The sequence below is a fragment of the Phalangium opilio genome, unplaced genomic scaffold (assembly GCF_054372755.1).
Source record: "Phalangium opilio isolate 3A_F unplaced genomic scaffold, DU_Popi_V2 ptg000041l_1, whole genome shotgun sequence".
NCBI classification, from domain to species: Eukaryota; Metazoa; Arthropoda; class Arachnida; order Opiliones; family Phalangiidae; genus Phalangium; species Phalangium opilio.
Genome location: NW_028324165.1, coordinates 3,274,620 through 3,294,397, shown reverse-complemented (window position 1 = coordinate 3,294,397; position 19,778 = coordinate 3,274,620). Strand labels below are relative to the sequence as shown.

At 37.7% G+C, this 19,778-nt stretch overlaps 1 protein-coding gene across 5 annotated transcripts in view; it reads right to left on the bottom strand.

Annotated features, from left to right (window-relative positions):
- Positions 1–19,778, bottom strand: part of LOC149679383 (uncharacterized) — a 49,821-nt gene that overhangs the window by 2,624 nt on the left and 27,419 nt on the right. Inside the window, exons 1-7 of one of the 5 annotated variants that reach the window (XM_089835080.1) lie at positions 3,991–4,183; positions 3,835–3,900; positions 3,505–3,632; positions 3,344–3,425; positions 3,169–3,273; positions 2,535–2,666; positions 1,576–2,449 (exon numbers count right to left, since the gene is read on the bottom strand). The exons of 2 other annotated variants lie outside the window; for them this stretch is intronic. In XM_089835080.1, coding sequence (XP_089691206.1) covers positions 1,576–2,449; positions 2,535–2,666; positions 3,169–3,273; positions 3,344–3,382 — 1,150 coding nt within the window. In that variant the 5' untranslated portion in view covers positions 3,383–3,425; positions 3,505–3,632; positions 3,835–3,900; positions 3,991–4,183. Of the gene's footprint in view, positions 1–1,575; positions 2,450–2,534; positions 2,667–3,168; positions 3,274–3,343; positions 3,426–3,504; positions 3,633–3,834; positions 3,901–3,990; positions 4,184–19,778 lie in introns of those variants that run through there. 2 more of the 5 variants (XM_089835077.1, XM_089835076.1) reach the window with 2 other exon arrangements.

The following is a 19,778-nucleotide window of genomic DNA, read 5'->3' as shown; positions in this document are numbered from 1 at the left end:
AGACACACACACACAGACAGACAGACACACAGATACGTCCAGTGTAAAACCTCTCCGCGACGTCATCGTCACTCGGAGAGGTAAAAAGGTGTGTTGATCAAAGACGTTAGCCGATGAGTGAACGATCATATCAACAAAAAGGGGATGAAGATCATCTTAAATGGGGAAAAAACCTTGGCTCGAAACCAGAAAGGTTGTACTTTTAACTTTCCTTTGCTCTCGAATTAATTTTCATTCAATAGTTTTAAGGTGGTTCATTAGAGCTTACTGAATGATGAAACTAATGTTGAAGAATGTAGGACTGGTTTAATTAAAATATAGGAGGTTCATAATTGTTATGAATCATTAACGAACAGGATAAGAACAGATGCGCAAGTCCCGCAACGTGGAGTTTAGACAGTTCAAGTAATGTTACCCCTAACGATAATAATGGAGGTGCAGGCAATCATTTGAAGATGAATAGCGAAATTCTGGGTACATTTTGTGTAAGCCCGCCCTTGGAGGCTAGACGTTCCTCGTTAAATCTAACGATGCCAATGAAGTAGAAGCTAATCTCAAAGATACGGAATAGATGTACGCCAGAAGCCAATGCAACAGATTTGGTTTATGTGGAATGTACGAGAGATTAGGCAGATGAAGGAATAGTGTGGATTGGTACTCAAGAAGAAAAGTATTATGACATAGTGAAATACAATTTCCCCTGATTATTGGAAAACGGGAACACGTTTACTTCCATATGCTACCTGCGAACGCGCTCTATTGTAACAAAAGACAGGCACAGAAACGTCCCAGACAGTAACTCTCAATGATACATGTCACTCGGAGGGGTAAAAAGCAGCGTTGATTAAGTATGTTTACCGAGGAAAAAAAGTTATAGCCACCCATAGTAGCACTGATCATATTTGAAGCGGTTTTCACCGCCATGAATGCGTTTATGCGCGATTAAATGACACTTGCGCCTGATCACATTTCAAGCATTTTTCTTCGTTACCCTTTTCAAATATGACGTTGTACGCCCTCTTTTATGATCAGTTTAATATTTGAACCCGGTTGTACGTTTCTCCTTGACTTTCCCCACAGAAAATGTATAAAATATAAAAAACGACGTATATCATCGAACGGTCGTATTTCAAACTTTTCTTTGCTCTCAAAATATTTAACGGGTTTTCAGGGAATCAAATACCAGGTGACGCTGCATGATGACAAGTTACCTCTTTAATTCGTCATCGCACCCACTCTATTGTCAAAGTATTTTTGGCTGAAATAAGTATGTACCAGCGATGATAAGAAAGGAATGAAGACCCTTGGGAAAATTTCATTATTCAAGAGGCTGAAAGGTCGTTAAGTGCTACAATTCAAATATAGTATACGTTATGTATAATCCTAAAAATAACATAAAAAGCGTGAACGTTTTGTCCAACACATTTAAATATGTTACACATAGGATATAAATAAATTTTTTTGGCTGTGTAGCCTTCAAAATTAGACTTAATACCGAGAAGGCGGAAATAGTTGCTTAGAAATATGACTTCTCAATCTAGGTACTCAACACTATAAAAGTATAAAATGACTTACGTGCAATTCCCGAACGAGGCGATGAGGATTTACCTTCTGGAATCTTCGGAGCGACATCTTCAAATGTCTCCGAGTTGGAAACCAAACTATTATTTTCAACTTCAATTGGAACTTCGGGTAAATCGCTTTCCATAGAGACGGAAGTCAATTCTGATAGTTCATTTGGGCTAAGTTCTTGTTTAGGAACATACACTGGCACACTCAATGAGCTCGGATCTACAAACAGTTCCATAGCTTGATGTTGTCTATTATCAGTTTTCTTTGCATCTGTCAAGGCGATTCTGCATTGGCTATCATCAAGATCGTTTTCTACGCCTAATTCTAGTGAATCGCTTTCGACATTTGCGTCGAGAGAAAGATGCAAATGTTTCTCGGTTTCAACATTCAATTCAGGAACACGAAATTTCTGCGACCGATTTGTATTATCCTCAATTTCTAACTGTGTCAAGACACTTTGCGATTTACGATAAGAATCATTAATGTTAATATTGTTTTCAAGAGGTTCTCGTGGCGAATCGCTTTCCGTCGTTGTGTCAGGAGGCATTTCAATTTTGTTTTCGATCTGAAGGTTAGGTGAAGGCGCACATAGAGGCAAACTGTCACTGTAGTTCGGTTTAGGGAGACACGGATTCGTATTTCGCGTTATAAGCCCCATATTTTCAGTTTTTTCCAAGGTAATTTTATTTTTGGTGTTTGTATTGCCAACCTCGGAAACATGTGATTCTTGACTAATATTTTCTTTACACAAAATGCCTTGGACATTGTGCATCGCAATTGGAAGGGTTAACTCCTGGCCATTATTTCCAAAATCATTTTCAACAGGTTCAGTTTTCACTAATTCATCGTTAGCTAATAGAAGTATTCCACTTTTCTCCTATTTTTAAAACAATTAACAATAACTTTCATTCTTTAAGTAGTTCTCTTTCTAATTGACTATGAAAATGAAGGATCTTGCATACCATCAGATCTTTCACTCTCTTTTCCAAGTCTTTAATGACCCTATTAAGTCTTTTAATTTCGTCTATTTTCTTATTTATCATTAATGTTGTTTTCACTCTCTCTTTTTCCAAGTTTGAAATTAAAACATTACACTAAAAAAAATGAGATTCCATTACAAAACAATCTTTGGACTTTCTTTGGCTGAACGTATTTTGAAGGGGCAAGCGAGAAAAAGGGGAAACCAATGACACAGAAGAAGGGGGATCAGTCTCTTGGTTAATAACAACGGATGCGTTCCCAAACCTTAGATTAGAGTCAATCGTGATTGGTGTTTTCACCAATAACCATAATTATTCACCGACCCATAGAGTTTGGTGCTACTTTAAAGGGACTGTTAAGTTGTTGGCGGACCGTTGAATTTTGTTTTTAAAAAGTCACTAGACCCCCTCATTCGTCACCCCCGAGAGTCCGAGTCCCCCTCCCCCGCCGCGTTTGCTAGAAGGAAAGACTACTTTACAGAACCTTTAATTAAGAGGACAGATATGACAATTTAATCCTGTGCATGTAAAATTGGCTATGATCCCAAAAGGGTCTCATATTTTTGCGCTTAATTTCACACTACTAAAAAAAGCTCCCCTATGCTTTGAAAAATACCTCGGCTTCCAGTGTCCTGACTCGATCATCCCTTGCTTTCACTACATGGATAAGATCATCTTTGCTTAAGTGATCGTAGATACAATTTTCCTCATCTTTCATTTCCTAAAAACAAAGTTTCAATAACTTACAGTTTGCGTAAAACATGCAATATTGCAATAATTTCGCAAAATACCTCTTTCATCGCCACCCTTTGAAGATTTACTAAACTCATTTCGGAATTTTGTAAAGAGAGTTGGTGAGATTGTAAATCTTCCCTAAAATGAAATAATTTTCCAAAATGAGTGTAAATCAAAAAATAACACATAACAAGAAACGTTTTCCAATACATTGTACCTTTAGCTTTAAAAAGCTAAGAAATGGCAAAGCTTATAGTTCAAAAAAATTGTTTTAATTAACGCTGCAATTTTGTCCAAGAGCTATCTCAGAAACCTTAGTGTGACGTCACCCACGCTATTTGCAGTCTTTTGGGGGTAAAATGAAACTAAATTAACACTATTGTTTAAACAAGCTAATTAGCAATAATTTGGAAAAAGTAGCAATATTTAGGGGTTAAAACATATCCACTTTAGTAATATATTGGAAAAGGAGGGAAGGCTATAGGTTAAGGTTTAGATCCGTTACATGCCTTGTTGACATCCAAGTTGCATTATATTCATCACTTACCAACTTAAACGTTCGACCATAACACGACATTCTTTAACCAAATCCATCACTCTTTGTACAGTCTTCCTGTTAAGATAACATACGAAACATTTTAATAATAATAAAAATATGGCCATAAACAAAGACTTAGTGTCACTAATATACATTCTTACTTACCAGTCAGGGGCAGGGCTGATATGAAGTTAGGTCATGTCTGGTTAGGTGACTTTAGGAACACTTTTAGAGAAACACTATCTAAAGCTAAATTTGTTTTTGCTCAACTTTTACTGAATTACCCCAAATTCTAAAATAGTGGGAATCCTCCTATGCGTCGTCTGCTAAAACATTTTAACGACTTTCGGCTTTGGCTTTTCGGGGTCAAATAGTGAGCTTCGGCAGAAAATTGTGGGGTAAAATTTAAAAATGCGAAAACTCCCAATAAACGTCGCAATTAAATTAGGTTACTTAAATCCGTTTCAGAAACTAATAAAGCTAACTAAACTACCCTCTTGCCTACAACTTAAATTTAGTTACAAAAAACCTGAAATTAACCTAAAAAAGGCATTTTTTAAGTGGGAACACGAAACTGCATAAACCTATTAATTTATGAAAAGGTGCGAAATTCGAACAGTAAATATAAAGTAAAAATAAAATGAACTATACTAAACATTGCAATTAAAGAAAATTATTAATTTAAACTTGTTTTATACTCTAAATGAACACTATTTAGCACGCTTGAAGATATATCAAATGAATTAACGTGAAATTAGACCAAAAATATAAATTTTTTGGATAAAAATTCTAATAACTACTTAATTAAGATTAAAAAGACGAGCCGTTGTTCGTCCATCCTCATTTTTACTATTTTACGTTTAAATTAACCTAAATAATCATTAAAATACACCAGAAGTGGATCATATTACAGCTCCCTAGAAGTACTGGACTATATAACATCGCCGTGCATCAGCATTGTCTCCTAGCACTGAAGAGAAAAGGGTATATGCGAAACGCAGCGGCGAATTTGTGAACTAAACCAGAGGAATGATTTTGGCGCGAAAGTAATTTTTAATAAGCGGGCGAAGCAAACGGAAATAATTGGTAGTCTGGTAGCCAATGAGGAAAGGTTTGGGAGAAAAGAACGCGGAAGGAAACAAGTTGTTCCATAGTCTAGAGAGCTGCAACTCCGTGGAAGAACTCCGAAACCCGCTGGGTTCCGCGTTTAAGCGATGGGAACTCCAGGAGTTGGAAATGTTTTTCTGAGATAAAATTGGAGTTGGGTGGCAGTGGAAGTTTTCGGGTGCGGAGTTGGGAGGCAATGGGAATAATGATAATTATAATTGCGGAGTTGGGTGGCAATGGAAAATTATCTTAAATCATGGAAATCTACGGAGTTGGAAAACTTAAGTCTGGTAAGTGGTATTGCTCCAATTTAAAAGCGGACTTTAGCGTTGTTTGTCTTCACATGCTTCGTACGAAATTCTTTTTTCACCCGTAACCCAACGTGACACGTCCTCTCAGTGTGTCTCTCACACAATGGGGCCGCAGGCGCTTTCCATTTCTCTTAAACCCATTGACAAGAGTCTCCTTTCTAGCTTTGAGGCATATTTAAGTAAGGCAGTAGGCATATTGGCAGGCACAACTAATAACAGAATGGACTCTAGTGTTAGTATTTCTTTATTCGTGAAGTTTTCATGGAAGGAATTGGAAGGAGTTTAAGAAATTTTATTTTTCATGGAAGGAGTTGGGAGGAGTTTAAGAAATTTTAATTTTCATGGAAGGAGTTGGGAGGAGTTTTACATTTCGCTTGGCGGAGTTCTGCGGAGTTGAAACTTTTGATTATGGCATTGGGAGGAATTGGAGTCATTGTTGTGTATTGCCTTGGAGTTGGAAGGAGTTGGAGGTTAATATTTTCATTTTGCAGCTCTCTATTCCATACAAATGTTGGGTTGTGAATATAATAGTAGAAGTCCACTTTATTTTTCCGATTTTGAAAAATAATTGGCGGTCTATAGGTATTTTTAAACGCTTGTGTTGAAAAGGAAATTAATATGAATTCAAATTATCAAAATAGCCTTCATCATGCTAGAATATTTTTAATGTATCCCAAGTACAGCACTGAGCTAAGCTTCCACCGATCGATTTAAAGATTATTAGCGGGGATAGTTGGACCGATTTATTACTAATTAAAGGTTATGTGCGTCGACATAGAAATTTGATTTCCTTTTTTAAGTGTGACAAATTTTTTCAATGCTTTAAAGTTTTCCGTTTGCGAAAGATGCTGGTCAATATTTTTCAGTTTTACAAAACGATTTTTAGTTGCTTACGGTTAAGTGCTTTTAATATCACATAGATCGTGTTCAGATGTCTCTTTAATGTGGGCATGCAACAATTGAAATTAGTTACATTGATCCTAACATAAGCCATTCTAAATCAAAATTATAACGCAATAATAAGCTTCACACTAATCACGACACTGACGGCGGTCTGACAGCCGTTATCATCAACCGGAACTTCCTTAGGTTAACGTAACTCCAGGGCCGGGATAATGGGAAAACTATACTTGCAAAACTGAGCTAAAGATGGCGGGCTTGGATGTCTTGGAAGAAAACGCTGTTTACAAAGCATAACCTACGTCCAGTACTTATAGGGAGCTGTAATATGATTCACTTATGAATACACTAACAGTAGTGAAATCATGGTATCGGTGTAGGCAGTTTTTCAAAACTTGCACAACGTCTGTCCAACTTATTTGGAATTTTCAAAACGAATAAACAACAAAACGGAGGGTAAAATTTGGTGTCAATGGGCGCAATAATTGGTGTAGTTTTGGTGTAAAATTGCAATTGAACAGAAATTTAGAAATAGAAATGAGGATCTTTCAAAGTGAAAATGAAAGGTAAAGGTGATTTAAGTACCAAAATAAAGTCCTTATCGATACTTTCCCAAAAAAGTAAGTTGACTTACAGTCAGAATACAATTTTAAAGTGACCAACATTAACCCCAAGAGGTTAGTCTATTGGTTCTCTCTATAGTAGAACAAATTATTAAATATGGCTTGAAAAAGAGTTCATAATTAAACGTAAAGGCAAATTATTTCCAAGGGCCTCGAAAATATGCCTTCATGTTGATTCTTCAAAAATTTCAACATCGAAGAATAAAGCTCTAGGCAAATAGACTAAAAGGTGTACTGACGTCATAAGAACATTCAGAAATATTTCAAATTACAGATTCCACCTCGTTCTTTTAGAATACGGTTCGCATCTCCGTTCAAGTTCACTATACATGAGTTCCTAACTTCCTATTTATTCTCTTTAATATTATCAAGAGCAAAAACGGATTTATGGGATAAGAACGTCGGAGTTAGCGAATTCACTCCCCATCCTCGCATACTTTATTGAGAAACTTCGTCTGCTTATATTTTGACTCCACCCACAAATTCTGTATATAGCTACTTCTAGAGATCGAATTTGTGGGTGGAGTCAAAATATAATCAGACGAAGTTTCTCAATAAAGTATGCGAGGATGGTACTAGAGGCTAAAGCTACGATCCGACGTTCTTATCCCATAAATCCGTTTTTGTCAAGAGGTAAAGTGCCCCAGTGTACCTCGCTTCGGAATAGGCGATTGTTAAGTGCTGCCGCGTAGCGCCATAACGTTATAGGTATGAGTGTTTCCACTCAGTCCAGAAAGAATTTAGAAGGGGAGTGGAAAGGGTGGTTTGGAATGGAGCGCAACGTCGTCTACTAAACGTTATGTAGGCAGGTCGACTTCCGGTATGATGCGTTTGTAACAGAGAGATTTTAGAACATGTGACCGGAAACTCGCCTACCCCAAAAAGCTCAACGCGACATCTTTAGCGTCATCACGTTTAATAGAGTCAAAGGGCCTTCCACTCCTCTTCTGAATTCTCTCTGCTCAGTCTTTGTGTCCAAAGGAACACTGATTGAGCTGAGTGACTGGCCCCTCGTGTCTTCAACAACATAAATTTCTCGACACATCAATATTTGTTAAGCCAACGATTTTGAATGCTGAAATCAAGTGCATTCTTTAACGATCGATGGCATAACACCACGTGATTAGGTCTTTATCAATAAGCTACAAACGTGAACACACGTTGTTCGTTTCTCAACTGGAATTTTAGCCTGGTTCTTGTTGACACTGAAATTCCACCCCACCCCTCCCCCGAATAGTTTACCCTAACATCGGCGGCGAATAGTTTAGAGTTTACCCTAACATCGGCGAATAGTTTAGAGTTTACCCTAACATCGGCGAATAGTTTAGAGTTTACCCTAACATCGGCGAATAGTTTAGAGTTTACCCTAACATCGGCGAATAGTTTAGAGTTTACCCTAACATCGGCGAATAGTTAACATTTAGAAGCTCCTATATTTCAAAATACCCCACCTCGTTGGTCGCCGAGTATTTCTTAAAATATTCCTAGGCACTTGCTGGTAGTTGTATCTATTTTAATGAATTAACTTTTCATTTGCACAACATATTACTATTTTCAAAAGTAAGATTTTGTCTTAAATCTAGAAAACACTCAATTAACAAAAATTGTATTTTCAAAAAGTGTATATACATGTATTTAGTATATATTTTGTATTTTTTAAATTGTTGGGAAAGAAAAAGGAAAAAAAATGCCAAATGCAATTATATCCCTTTAACTATGAAAAGTAACATTATTGTTAAGTTGTTATATAGGACTCAGTTCAATTCAAATTAATTCTGAAAATGGCGACACAGTTTTGGCCCATTCAATAAAGAAGAGGATGAACTAAGGTTTTTGTCCAACACATTTAAAATGTATATCAATCTACTCATACATGTGTCTTATACGTTTATGTTTTGTCATATTACTCTTCTGCGTGCTTGCATAGTCACACTGATCACATTTGAAGGGTTTTTCACCACTGTGAATGCGTTGATGTGCGATCAAACTAATCTTTTGTGTACATTTATAGTCACACCGAGCACATTTGAAGGGTTTTTCACCGCTGTGAATGCGTTGATGTACTGTCAAACCGCACTTCCACGTACTTGCAAAGTCACACTGATCACATTTAAAAGGTTTTTCACCACTGTGAATGCGTTGATGAATGTTCAGAGAACTCTTCAGCGTGAATCCATAGTCACACTGATCACATTTGAACGGTTTGTCACCGCTATCATAAGTGGATCATATTACAGCTCCCTATAAGTTCTGGACGTAGGTTGTGCTTTTGTAAACAGCGTTTTCTTCCAAGACATCTAAGCCCGCCATCTATAGCTCAGTTTTGCAGGTATAGTTTGCCCTTTAACCCGGATCTGGAGTTACGTTAACCTACGGAAGTTCCGGTTGATAGTAATGGCTGTCAGACAGCCGTCAGTGTCGTGATTAGTGTGAAGTTTGTTATCGCGTTATAATTTTGTTTAGAATGGCTTATGTTTCTTTGCTAATTAGGAAAAACGCCTACGATTTGTGTGATTTTAAAAGCGACTAAAACGTTCTGTAAAACTGAAAAATATCTAGCTTGTTGAAGGCGATTTTGATCATTTGAATTCATATTAATTTCCTTTTCAACACAAGCGTTTAAAAATTGCGCGAAATACCTATAGACCGCCAGTTATTTTTTAAAATCGGAAAAATAAAGTGGACTTCTACTATAATATTTACAACCCAACACTTTGTATGGAACAACTTGTTTCCTTCTGCGCTCTTCTCTCTCAAACCCTTTCCTCATTGGCTACCGCTTACTTCCGTTTGCTTGCCCCGCTTATTAAAAATTTCTTTCGCGCCAAAATCATTCCTTTGGTTTAGTTCACAAATTCGCCGCTGCGTTTCGCATATACCCTTTAAACTTCAGTGCTGGGAGACAATGCTGATGCGCAGCAATGTTATATCGTCCTGTACTTCTAGGGAGCTGTAATATGATCCACTTCTGCCGCTATGAATGCGTTGATGTTTGATCAAATCAAACTTATACTTGCATGAATAGTCACACTGATCACATTTAAAAGGTTTTTCACCACTGTGAATGCGTTGATGAATGTTCAGAGAACTCTTCTGCGTGCTTGCATAGTCACACTGATCACATTTGAACGGTTTGTCACCGCTATGAATGCGTTGATGTTTGATCAAATCAAACTTATACTTGCATGAATAGTCACACTGATCACATTTGAAGCGTTTTCGTTCTTTACTCTTTCTAATGCGACGTTTTAGGCCCTTTTTATATTCAGTTGAATATTTGAACCCTGTGGTACGTTTCTTCTTGACTTCCTTCCCTACAGATCACATTTCAAGCATTTTTCTTCGTTTCCCTTTTCAAATGTGACGTTGTAGACCCCCTTTTATCCTAACATCGGCGAATAGTTTATCCTAACATCGGCGGCGAATAGTTTATCCTAACATCGGCGCCGAATAGTTTATCCTAACATCGGCGGCGAATAGTTTACCCTAACATCGGCGCCGAATAGTTTACCCCAACATCGGCGAATAGTTTATCCTAACATCGGCGGCGAATAGTTTATCCTAACATCGGCGGCGAATAGTTTATCCTAACATCGGCGGCGAATAGTTTATCCTAACATCGGCGGCGAATAGTTTATCCTAACATCGGCGGCGAATAGTTTACCCTAACATCGGCGGCGAATAGTTTACCCTAACATCGGCGGCGAATAGTTTACCCTAACATCGGCGGCGAATAGTTTACCCTAACATCGGCGGCGAATAGTTTACCCTAACATCGGCGGCGAATAGTTTACCCTAACATCGGCGGCGAATAGTTTACCCCAACATCGGCGAATAGTTTACCCTAACATCGGCGGCGAATAGTTTACCCTAACATCGGCGGCGAATAGTTTATCCTAACATCGGCGGCGAATAGTTTACCCTAACATCGGCGGCGAATAGTTTACCCTAACATCGGCGGCGAATAGTTTATCCTAACATCGGCGGCGAATAGTTTACCCTAACATCGGCGGCGAATAGTTTACCCTAACATCGGCGGCGAATAGTTTACCCTAACATCGGCGGCGAATAGTTTACCCTAACATCGGCGAATAGTTATTTCTATCTAATTTAGTGAACCAACTTTTCATTTGCACAACATATTAGTATTTTTAAACTCAGATTTTGTCTTAAATCTAGATAACGCTAAATTAACAAAAATTGTATGTTTAAAAAAGTGTATATAGGCCTATATGCATATACATACATATTTTAAATTTTTTAAACTGTTGGGAAGGAAAGGAAAAAAAAGCCAAATGTAATTATATCCCTTTAACTATGACAAGTTGGGAAAACCAAAATATTACTTCTCCGAGTCAAGAGGTCTACTACTACAAACTTATTTACCTATATATGGAATTATTTCTCTTTTTTGAAATAAAAATTTAAGAAATATTGAAGCAGTATTCCAAGCATAGCGAATAATACAGTAAAGCAGACGACATTTTACATCCAATAAGGATAAATCTTGGACACATGGAAATAAGACAATGGGGAAAAGATCAGGAAATGAAGTCTACGCTTCAGCTGTTTACCGTATATTCTGATAGCTACATTCACAACTGGTTTGCAGTGTAAACACTATCGTCTCGTCTCACCTCAATAATATTCTTAGTTTGCCAACATGAATGTTAACGTTAAATAACACCAAAGTTAAATTGTAGCTAGACGCACTAATAGTCAATGCGCACCATAAAGAGAATAAAGAGTCTGTAGCTACTACCCGTTTACCATTAGCCCTTTTACTATTCTAATTGCCACCATGATCTTTTCTTCTATTATAAAATCTTAACCTGATTATTTGTAGTGTATTTAACTTTCGGCTCACTCTGAACCGTTGATGTCTCTTCATTTCAGACAATAAAATCAAAGCCCAAAGTTTACTTCACCTCAGGCCTCAATTCTTTACTCTTTGTTTCACTAAGCCTATTGCGGATGATACTTAATATACCCGCCGGAGTCTAGGTCTTAGTTTTCTTCATGAAATTACTAAACCAAGGATTATTCTATATACAGATGTAGTATAGCTTAAGTAATATATAAACAGCCATTTCAAATAACAATATTAAAAAAATATCTTTGGAATATCAAAATGAAACAGAGCTTTAAAGCTACAAAAGTACTAAATGCATCATAATTACGAAAAATACTTCCACATATTCACTTTATATTATGGAAAAAGGGAATATTAAGGTTCTGTATGATTTCTTAACACATCAACACAAGGCTAACTGCTAACGCGACGCACTAGTGTAACAATGGACGGACACACACAGACAAAAACATAGACTGCTTTTTAACTCTTTCCGTATTAATTTTGAGTTGAGAAACAAGATTATCTTTAACTAGCTGTTACCCGCGGCGTCGCTCGCTTGTAATAAGAACTTCCATCAAAATGATACACGGAATGGATAGATTTTACTGACGACTAATAATTTTGTAGCACCCTAGGAGCGAAGGCATTCGGCGTTGCCCGTCAGCCCGTCGGAACATTTCTTTATTACTTTTCACGCGGACATTATTCCATAAAGAAGGGTTTTAAGTTTTTGGCCGCCATTTAAAAAGATGGCAACAATTCGAACCCAAAAGACCATTCATCCCGTCTATAGGTTAAAGGAAACCCGTGTACAAAATATTTGTGAAATCGGTTGAAACGCGCGGACTTAGTTGCATAGAGAAGATATTTTACATTTCTGGGCGCCATTTTTTAAGATGGCAGCGGATTGGAAAAATCTTTCTTAGTACGCGCCTACTACTCATGAGTAACGTTTCTGCAAATTTTCAGCCTTCTAGGGCAAGCGGTTTGGGCTGGGCGTTGATTATCAGTCAGTCAGTCAGTCAGGACTTTGATTTATATAGATATAGAAGATATTTAAATAAATATAATTATTTTTAATTATTTTAATCTTCAATAATTAAAATTAATAATAGTTAAATCGTTTAAAATAAAGTTATACCTATTATCATCTCAAACTTTGCTAATATTGACGTTTAAAGTGAAGGGTACCCCTCTTGCCTGCTTTCTACAAATTTTGGGGTATATATACGATTCGTTTCTGTTATAATAGTAAGGAAAAAGCGCAATTGCGAAAACCTTTGGTGGCGATCCCACCTTAGGGAGGCTAGACGTTTCTCGTAACCCTAGCTGATCGCCGCGTATATCCTAAAACCAAACGATGATAATGGAGTAGAAGCCAATGAGACAGATTGGTTTCTATGTGGAATAGACGGAAGACCAGTAGATGGTGGTGTTTAGAAGCCAGAATGTACAGACTGGTGTCCAATTGGGATGGACAAAGACCAGAAGATGGTGGTGATTAGAAGCCAGTATGTACAGACTGGTGTCCAAGTGGATTGGACGAAGATGAAAAGATGGTGGTGATTAGAAGCCAGTAAGTACAGACTGGTGTCCGTGTGGGATGGACAAAGACCAGAAGATGGTGGTGTGAGAACTCAAATAGAGTAGCCATTTCCGTGACTGTGAAAGCAGTTCGGAAATGGCGAACACGTTTGCTCCGATTTGGAAACTGCGAACGCGGTCACGTGGGTGTAACAACAGACAGACAGACAGACAGACAGACAGACAGACACACACGATCGTTACAGAACCTCTCCGTGACAAACGTCACTCGGAGAGGTAAAAAGTAACATTATTCTAGAGGGCCGGTAGGCCCTTCTAGATAAGATCCCACACCCTCCCGTAATGTTAAATGAAAATTCACAGATTTTTGCCGATTTTCCCATAGGAATAACATGGGGTTTTTGGTGCTCCTGTACATCGAATCATTTAAAAACTACATGGAAGTTAGCTTTTGGAATACTTTTAAATTAACAAGTAACTATTCAAGGTGTGCCTTTTTCAAGTTTCATCAAATTTAATTAAGTCTAAGTATGTTAATTTAATTAAAAACGTAAGTACCTCAAAAGATTATTCTACAGCAGACGACGCTAATTGTTCGTTACTCTACAGTAGACGACGCTAATTTGCCATTTCACCGCCTTGAAACTTTAACTTGATATTTTTCAATAAATATAACACTATATTTATTAAAAACTTCTCTGGCGGGTCTAATTTTCGTTTAATTATGTGTCTCGGCTGAAATTCTATACTTAAGATACCTTTTTAATTTATATTTTAGATGTTAGTTTCGACCAAGGCTTAAGTTGCCTTACTTAGGCCATGAATTTATAATAGAAGCTTACGCTTCATGGATATTTCCCTGTAGCCTTCAGTAAGGCATTTTGATTTTTAACACATTTATGTCACAAAAATTCGCGCGGGTGGGGACTGGGGGCTGATGACGTAGAAATTGAGGCAAACTTTTTTCTAAAAATAATTTCGCGCGCGCTACTCAAAATTAGAACTGGATCACGTGAAAAACTTCAAACCCCCTCTGAATTTACCTCAAATTCTACGTCACAAACGCGCGTGCCAGGCTGGTACTATTTCAGACGAGGAATAAATGTTGTGCGCGTTTTAAGGTGAGTGAAATATCCAGGAAGCGTAAGCTTCTATTATAAATCCATGCTTAGGCAGACTATTGAGTGAGTCTATGCAATGGGTGATTGTAAAAGCTGGAAGGATAGATGGATCAGTGTTGGAAATAAGGATATTTTTAAAACTGGACCTGTGGCCTAGGTATTTTAATTAAAATAACTGTCCACGGTGCCAATCACTGTAAACGTACAAGGGCAGTGCACGCAATGTCATGGATAATTGCAATCGTAAAATGGACTGTAAAAGATACGGCTTTGATAGTTTAATAATCGTGGCAGGTTTTATTTGAAGTTGGCTATATAGCTCGGGTTATAAAACGAATTGTGAGCCGTATCATATAAGAATTAGTAGAAGTGTAGAACCATTTTTAACCTCGTCCTAGAAGTGAAAAATTTCGCATTTCAGGCAAATATTATTTTATAATAGATTAATACAAATAAAGACTGAAGGAACAGATATTATATAAAAAAGGACTTGGTTTGCCCAAGCCTAAAAACAAAACGATAAGAGTTTTTTCCAGTTGACTGAAGCGCGGATATTTTATTTTTCTATATAATTTTAAAGACAATCTGTATTTTACTACTCTTTAATTCAATCTCCTGATTTTACTGGTAATGGATTTATTTCCTATAAATTAATTGAAATAAAATATTACTTATCTCAGATTTTTCATGATAAAACTTTTAAGAAAATGGAATTGTTGTTGAAAAATCTGAGATAAGTAATATTTTATTTCAATTAATTTATAGGAAATAAATCCATTACCAGTAAAATCAGGAGATTGAATTAAAGAGTAGTAAAATACAGATTGTCTTTAAAATTATATAGAAAAATAAAATATCCGCGCTTCAGTCAACTGGAAAAAACTCTTATCGTTTTGATTTTAGGCTTGGGCAAACCAAGTCCTTTTTTATATAATTGTTATATTGTTTTAAAGGATTTGAAAACAAAACTCAGTTCAATTCAAATTAGTTCTGAAAATGGCGACACAGTTTTGGCCCATTCATTAGAAAAAAGGATGAACTAAGGTTTTTGTCCAACACATTTAAAATATAAATCCATCTATTCACATGTGTCTTCTACGTTTATGTGCTGTTATATTACTCTTCTGCGTAAATTTACAGTCACACTGATCACATTCGAAGGGTTTTTCACCACTGTGAATGCGTTTGTGTCTGATCAAATTACACTTCTGAGTGCATCGATAGTCACACTGATCACATTTGAACTGTTTTTCACCGCTATGAATGCGCTGATGTTTGATCAAATGATACTTCCGCGTGCATCTATAGTCGCACTGATCACATTTGAAGGGTTTTTCACCCCTGTGAATGCGTTGATGTCTGAACAAATCACCCTTCCACGTACTTGCATAATCACACTGATCGCATTTGAAGGGTTTTTCACTACTGTGAATGACTTGATGTCTGATCAAACTAGTCTTCCATGCGCTGGCATAATCACACTGTTCACACTTGAAGGGTTTTTCAACACTGTGAATGCCTTGATGTTTGATCAAATGATACTTCCGCGTACTAGCATAGGCACACTGATCACATTTGAAGGGTTTTTCACCACTGTGAATGCGTAGATGAATATTCAAAGAACTCTTCTGCGTACTTGCATAGCCACACTGATGACATTTGAACGGCTTTTCACCGCTATAAATGCGTTGATGTTTGATCAAAAGACACTTATACCTGCATGAATAGTCACACTGATCACATTTGAAGCGTTTTTCTTCGTTACCCTTTCGAACGCGACGTTGTAGAGCCCTTTCATATTCAGTTGAAAATTTGAACCCTTTTTCACGTTTCTTCTTGAATTCCTTCCATACAGAAAATATAAAAAAACCATAAACATAATTTATAATTTAGTATCAAAAATACAATAACATTCATGCGAAAAAGGTAATGCGTACGAAAACGCGGTGTTACAGAAAAAAACGCGTGTTGATTAAAGGCGTTAGCCGATGAGTAAACGATTGAGGTGGAATTCATAAACGTCGGACGCAACGCAATTTAGTACAGGCAAAGGCAGACGGTCGTGCGCAAAAGGCGGATGTTTGCGCACGACGCCCTGCCTTTGCCTGTACTAAATTGCGTTGCGTCCGACGTTTATGAATTCCACCTAATCCACAAAAAGGGGATGAAGATTAACCAAAATGGCGAGGAAAAACCTTGGCTCAAAACTCGAAAGGTTGTACTTTCAACTTTTCGTGATCTTTTTTGTTTTGGCAACAATTTCGGTTCTTGCTGCAACTCAACAGAGGGATTTGATTTTACCCGTTACCAAACCAAATAACAAATGGCAAGGGCAAGAGAAATTTGAAGTAAGTATATTGAAAAGAAAGTATTAACGAGATAATGTAGTAGTTGAACATTGGTTTAACTTTTGGAAAACCAATTTCCCCGAGTTGCCCAGGTTTTTTTCCCCATATATTTCCCCGAGTATTCCAGGTTTTTTCCCCCACATATTTCCCCGAGTCTTCCAGGTTTTTTCCCCCACATATTTCCCTGAGTCTTCCAGGTTTTTCCCCCACATATTTCCCTGAGTCTTCCAGGTTATTTCCCCCACATATTTCCCTGAGTCTTCCAGGTTTTTCCCCCATATATTTCCATGAGTCTTCCAGGTTTTCCCCCCATATATTTCCTTGAGTTTTCCCCCATATATTTCCTTGAGTTTTCCCCCATATATTTCCTTGAGTTTTCCAGGTTTTTCCCCCATATATTTCCTTGAGTTTTCCAGGTTTTCCCCCCATATATTTCCTTGAGTTTTCCAGGTTTTTCCCCCATATATTTCCCTGAGCTTTCCAAGTTTGTATGAACCCTGTTTACCGTAAATTAACGGGAACGTTTTGGCGAGTTATTATTAGGTTTTGATGCATATTTTAACGCCTTTAATAACTGAAAACTAACTTGTACTTCATTATCCCTTTAAGAGCCAAATTTTTGGTGGATCACCTAATTACTCCTAGCTCTTTCAACGATCAAACGCAAACAGAAATAACATTAAGTAATTAGGCACTTTGGTGAAGGAATCTTCCATGTCCAGCATGATTTTTTACGAAGCAAAGTAACATGGTCGATGACAATCAGCCCTCTAGGTACCTTAATATTATCAGAAGTGAGATAAGGGACTAGAAGTAAAGTGCTCTAGCATTGGCATAAGTTTATCATGCCTCTAAGTACACAAATATGGGTTAAAACTGGGCATCTTAGGCAGGCTACTGTGACGTCAGAACTTGTATAGCGCTAAGATCCGAAGAGAGAAAATTTTGAAATTTCGGTCGCGGTGCAGCCTTGAAGGAGAAAAGAATGGAGTGTAAACCCCCATACCTATAGCGTTGCCTCTGTACCCCTACCTACAGCACCGTAGTCCTCCCAGCATCCTCAGCGGTTAGGTAGGGTCTTACCGGACGTAATTGTAAAGGACGCTCCCTCTATCTTAAAAATAGAAGCTAGTTCTCGTACATATAAAATGGCGCTACGCGGCAGCACTTGGCAATCGCCTACCGAATGGTAGGGGTGTGCGCGAGGTACACTGGGAGAGATACGGTGCCGCAGGTCGCCCTTCATCCTTGAAGGAGAGAGGAATGGAGTGGAAACCCCCATACCTATAGCGTTGCCTGTGTACCCCCACCTACGGCACCATAGTCCTCCCAGCATCCTCAGCGGTTAGGTAGGGTCGTACGTCACTCGTACCGGACGAAATTGTAAAGGGCGCTCCCTCTATCTTAAAAATAGAAGCTAGTTCTCATACAAATAAAATGGTGATACGCGGCAGCACTTAGCAATCGCCTACCGAAGGGTAGGGGCGTGCGCGAGGTACATTGGGAGAGATACGGTGCCGCAGGTCGCCCATCATCATTTCCAATCCATCTCAACTCCCTTATCCCTGCTTCATCATTTCCAATCCATCTAACCTCCCTTATCCCTGGTGCAGCCACCAAGCGGTCGAGACGATTACTAAATGGGTCACGTGAAAAAAATCATCCAATAGGATAAAGGAGATTTTTACGTTTCGTATAGGCAGGCATTGGGGGTAACGAATTTTACTTGAGCAACCCCAAAATCCCTCTCTCTCGTGAGATAGAGGCGGTTTCAGTCCTGAAACATTCTGAAAGGAATAAAAGAAACGATAGGCTAGGCAGTACAATTTTGTATTGAAGTTGTGGTGATAAATGATACGGAGAGAGTATAGGATTTCATTAAAGGGAGCCAGACAAACACTATTGCCATAGGAGTAGCAGCCATTTCTCTACTTAGAGGCATTATAAACTTATTGGTAATAGATCCTGGCAATAGTGAATAAATTTGAGGATTTTATGCCGCTTCCATCGGGCCTACACTAGATTATTCACTTTCGCCAATTGTAGAATTTGGTTACCTCTATACTTCTAGTCCCTTATCTTAATTCTGATATTATTTTATTATTTCGTCGAAGTGAAATTAGTTCGGTTTTTTGAGGCATTCGGGACTTTTTTTTATTTCAATTTTGTCATCAAATTAGAGCTAGGTAGGTTTTAAAAAGACAAAGTGAACCACTTTCTCACTTCCAGTTATTTCTGTATGCCTTTGACATACTTGCGATAAAATCTTGTCTACTTTCAGGCGCAACAAGACGAAATGCAAGCCAAGTGGAAACAGCAAAGTGAGGGGGGGAAAAGGCTTCGATATGGTAAAATTCCAAGCTGAACAGAAAGCTAAACAAGAGGAAATGATAAAACAGTACCAGAATGAAATGGCGAAAAATCAAGTTCGGGGTTTTGACGCCAAGAAATTTGAAGAACAACAAGCAAAAATTCGAAGAGGATCAAGCAAAATTTCAATTGCAATATAAAACAAATGGATAAGCGATAATAACACTGTCTGTATCATATAAACGTGATATTATTTAACTGTATAATAAAAACGTTGTTTTCACAGCGACTACATTTTTTCGAAATATAGGTGGGCGAATATTACTTTTTGGGTATCGAGCCGATTACCGGATCGAATACCAAAAAATTTCCATATCAAATACCGAATCATGACCGAATGGAATAGTTTATTCCAAATCGAATACCGAATATTTAGGCCTTTGTAGATGTTCAACTACATGATTAATCGCGAATAGTTCGGCCCAATATTGGCGAATAGTTTATGCTAACATCGGCAAATAGTGTACCCTAACATCGACGAATAGTGTACCCTATCATCGACGAATATTTTACCCTAACATCGACGAATAGTTTACCCTAGCATCGACGAATAGTTTACCCTAACATCGGCGGCGAATAGTTAACATTTAGAAGCTCCTATTTTTCAAAATACCCCACCTCGTTGGTCGCCGAGTATTTCTTAAAATTTTCCTAGGCACTTGCTGGTAGTTGTATCAATTTTAATGAATTAACTTTTCATTTGCACAACATATTACTATTTTCAAAAGTAAGATTTTGTCTTAAATCTAGAAAACAATTAACAAAAATTGTGT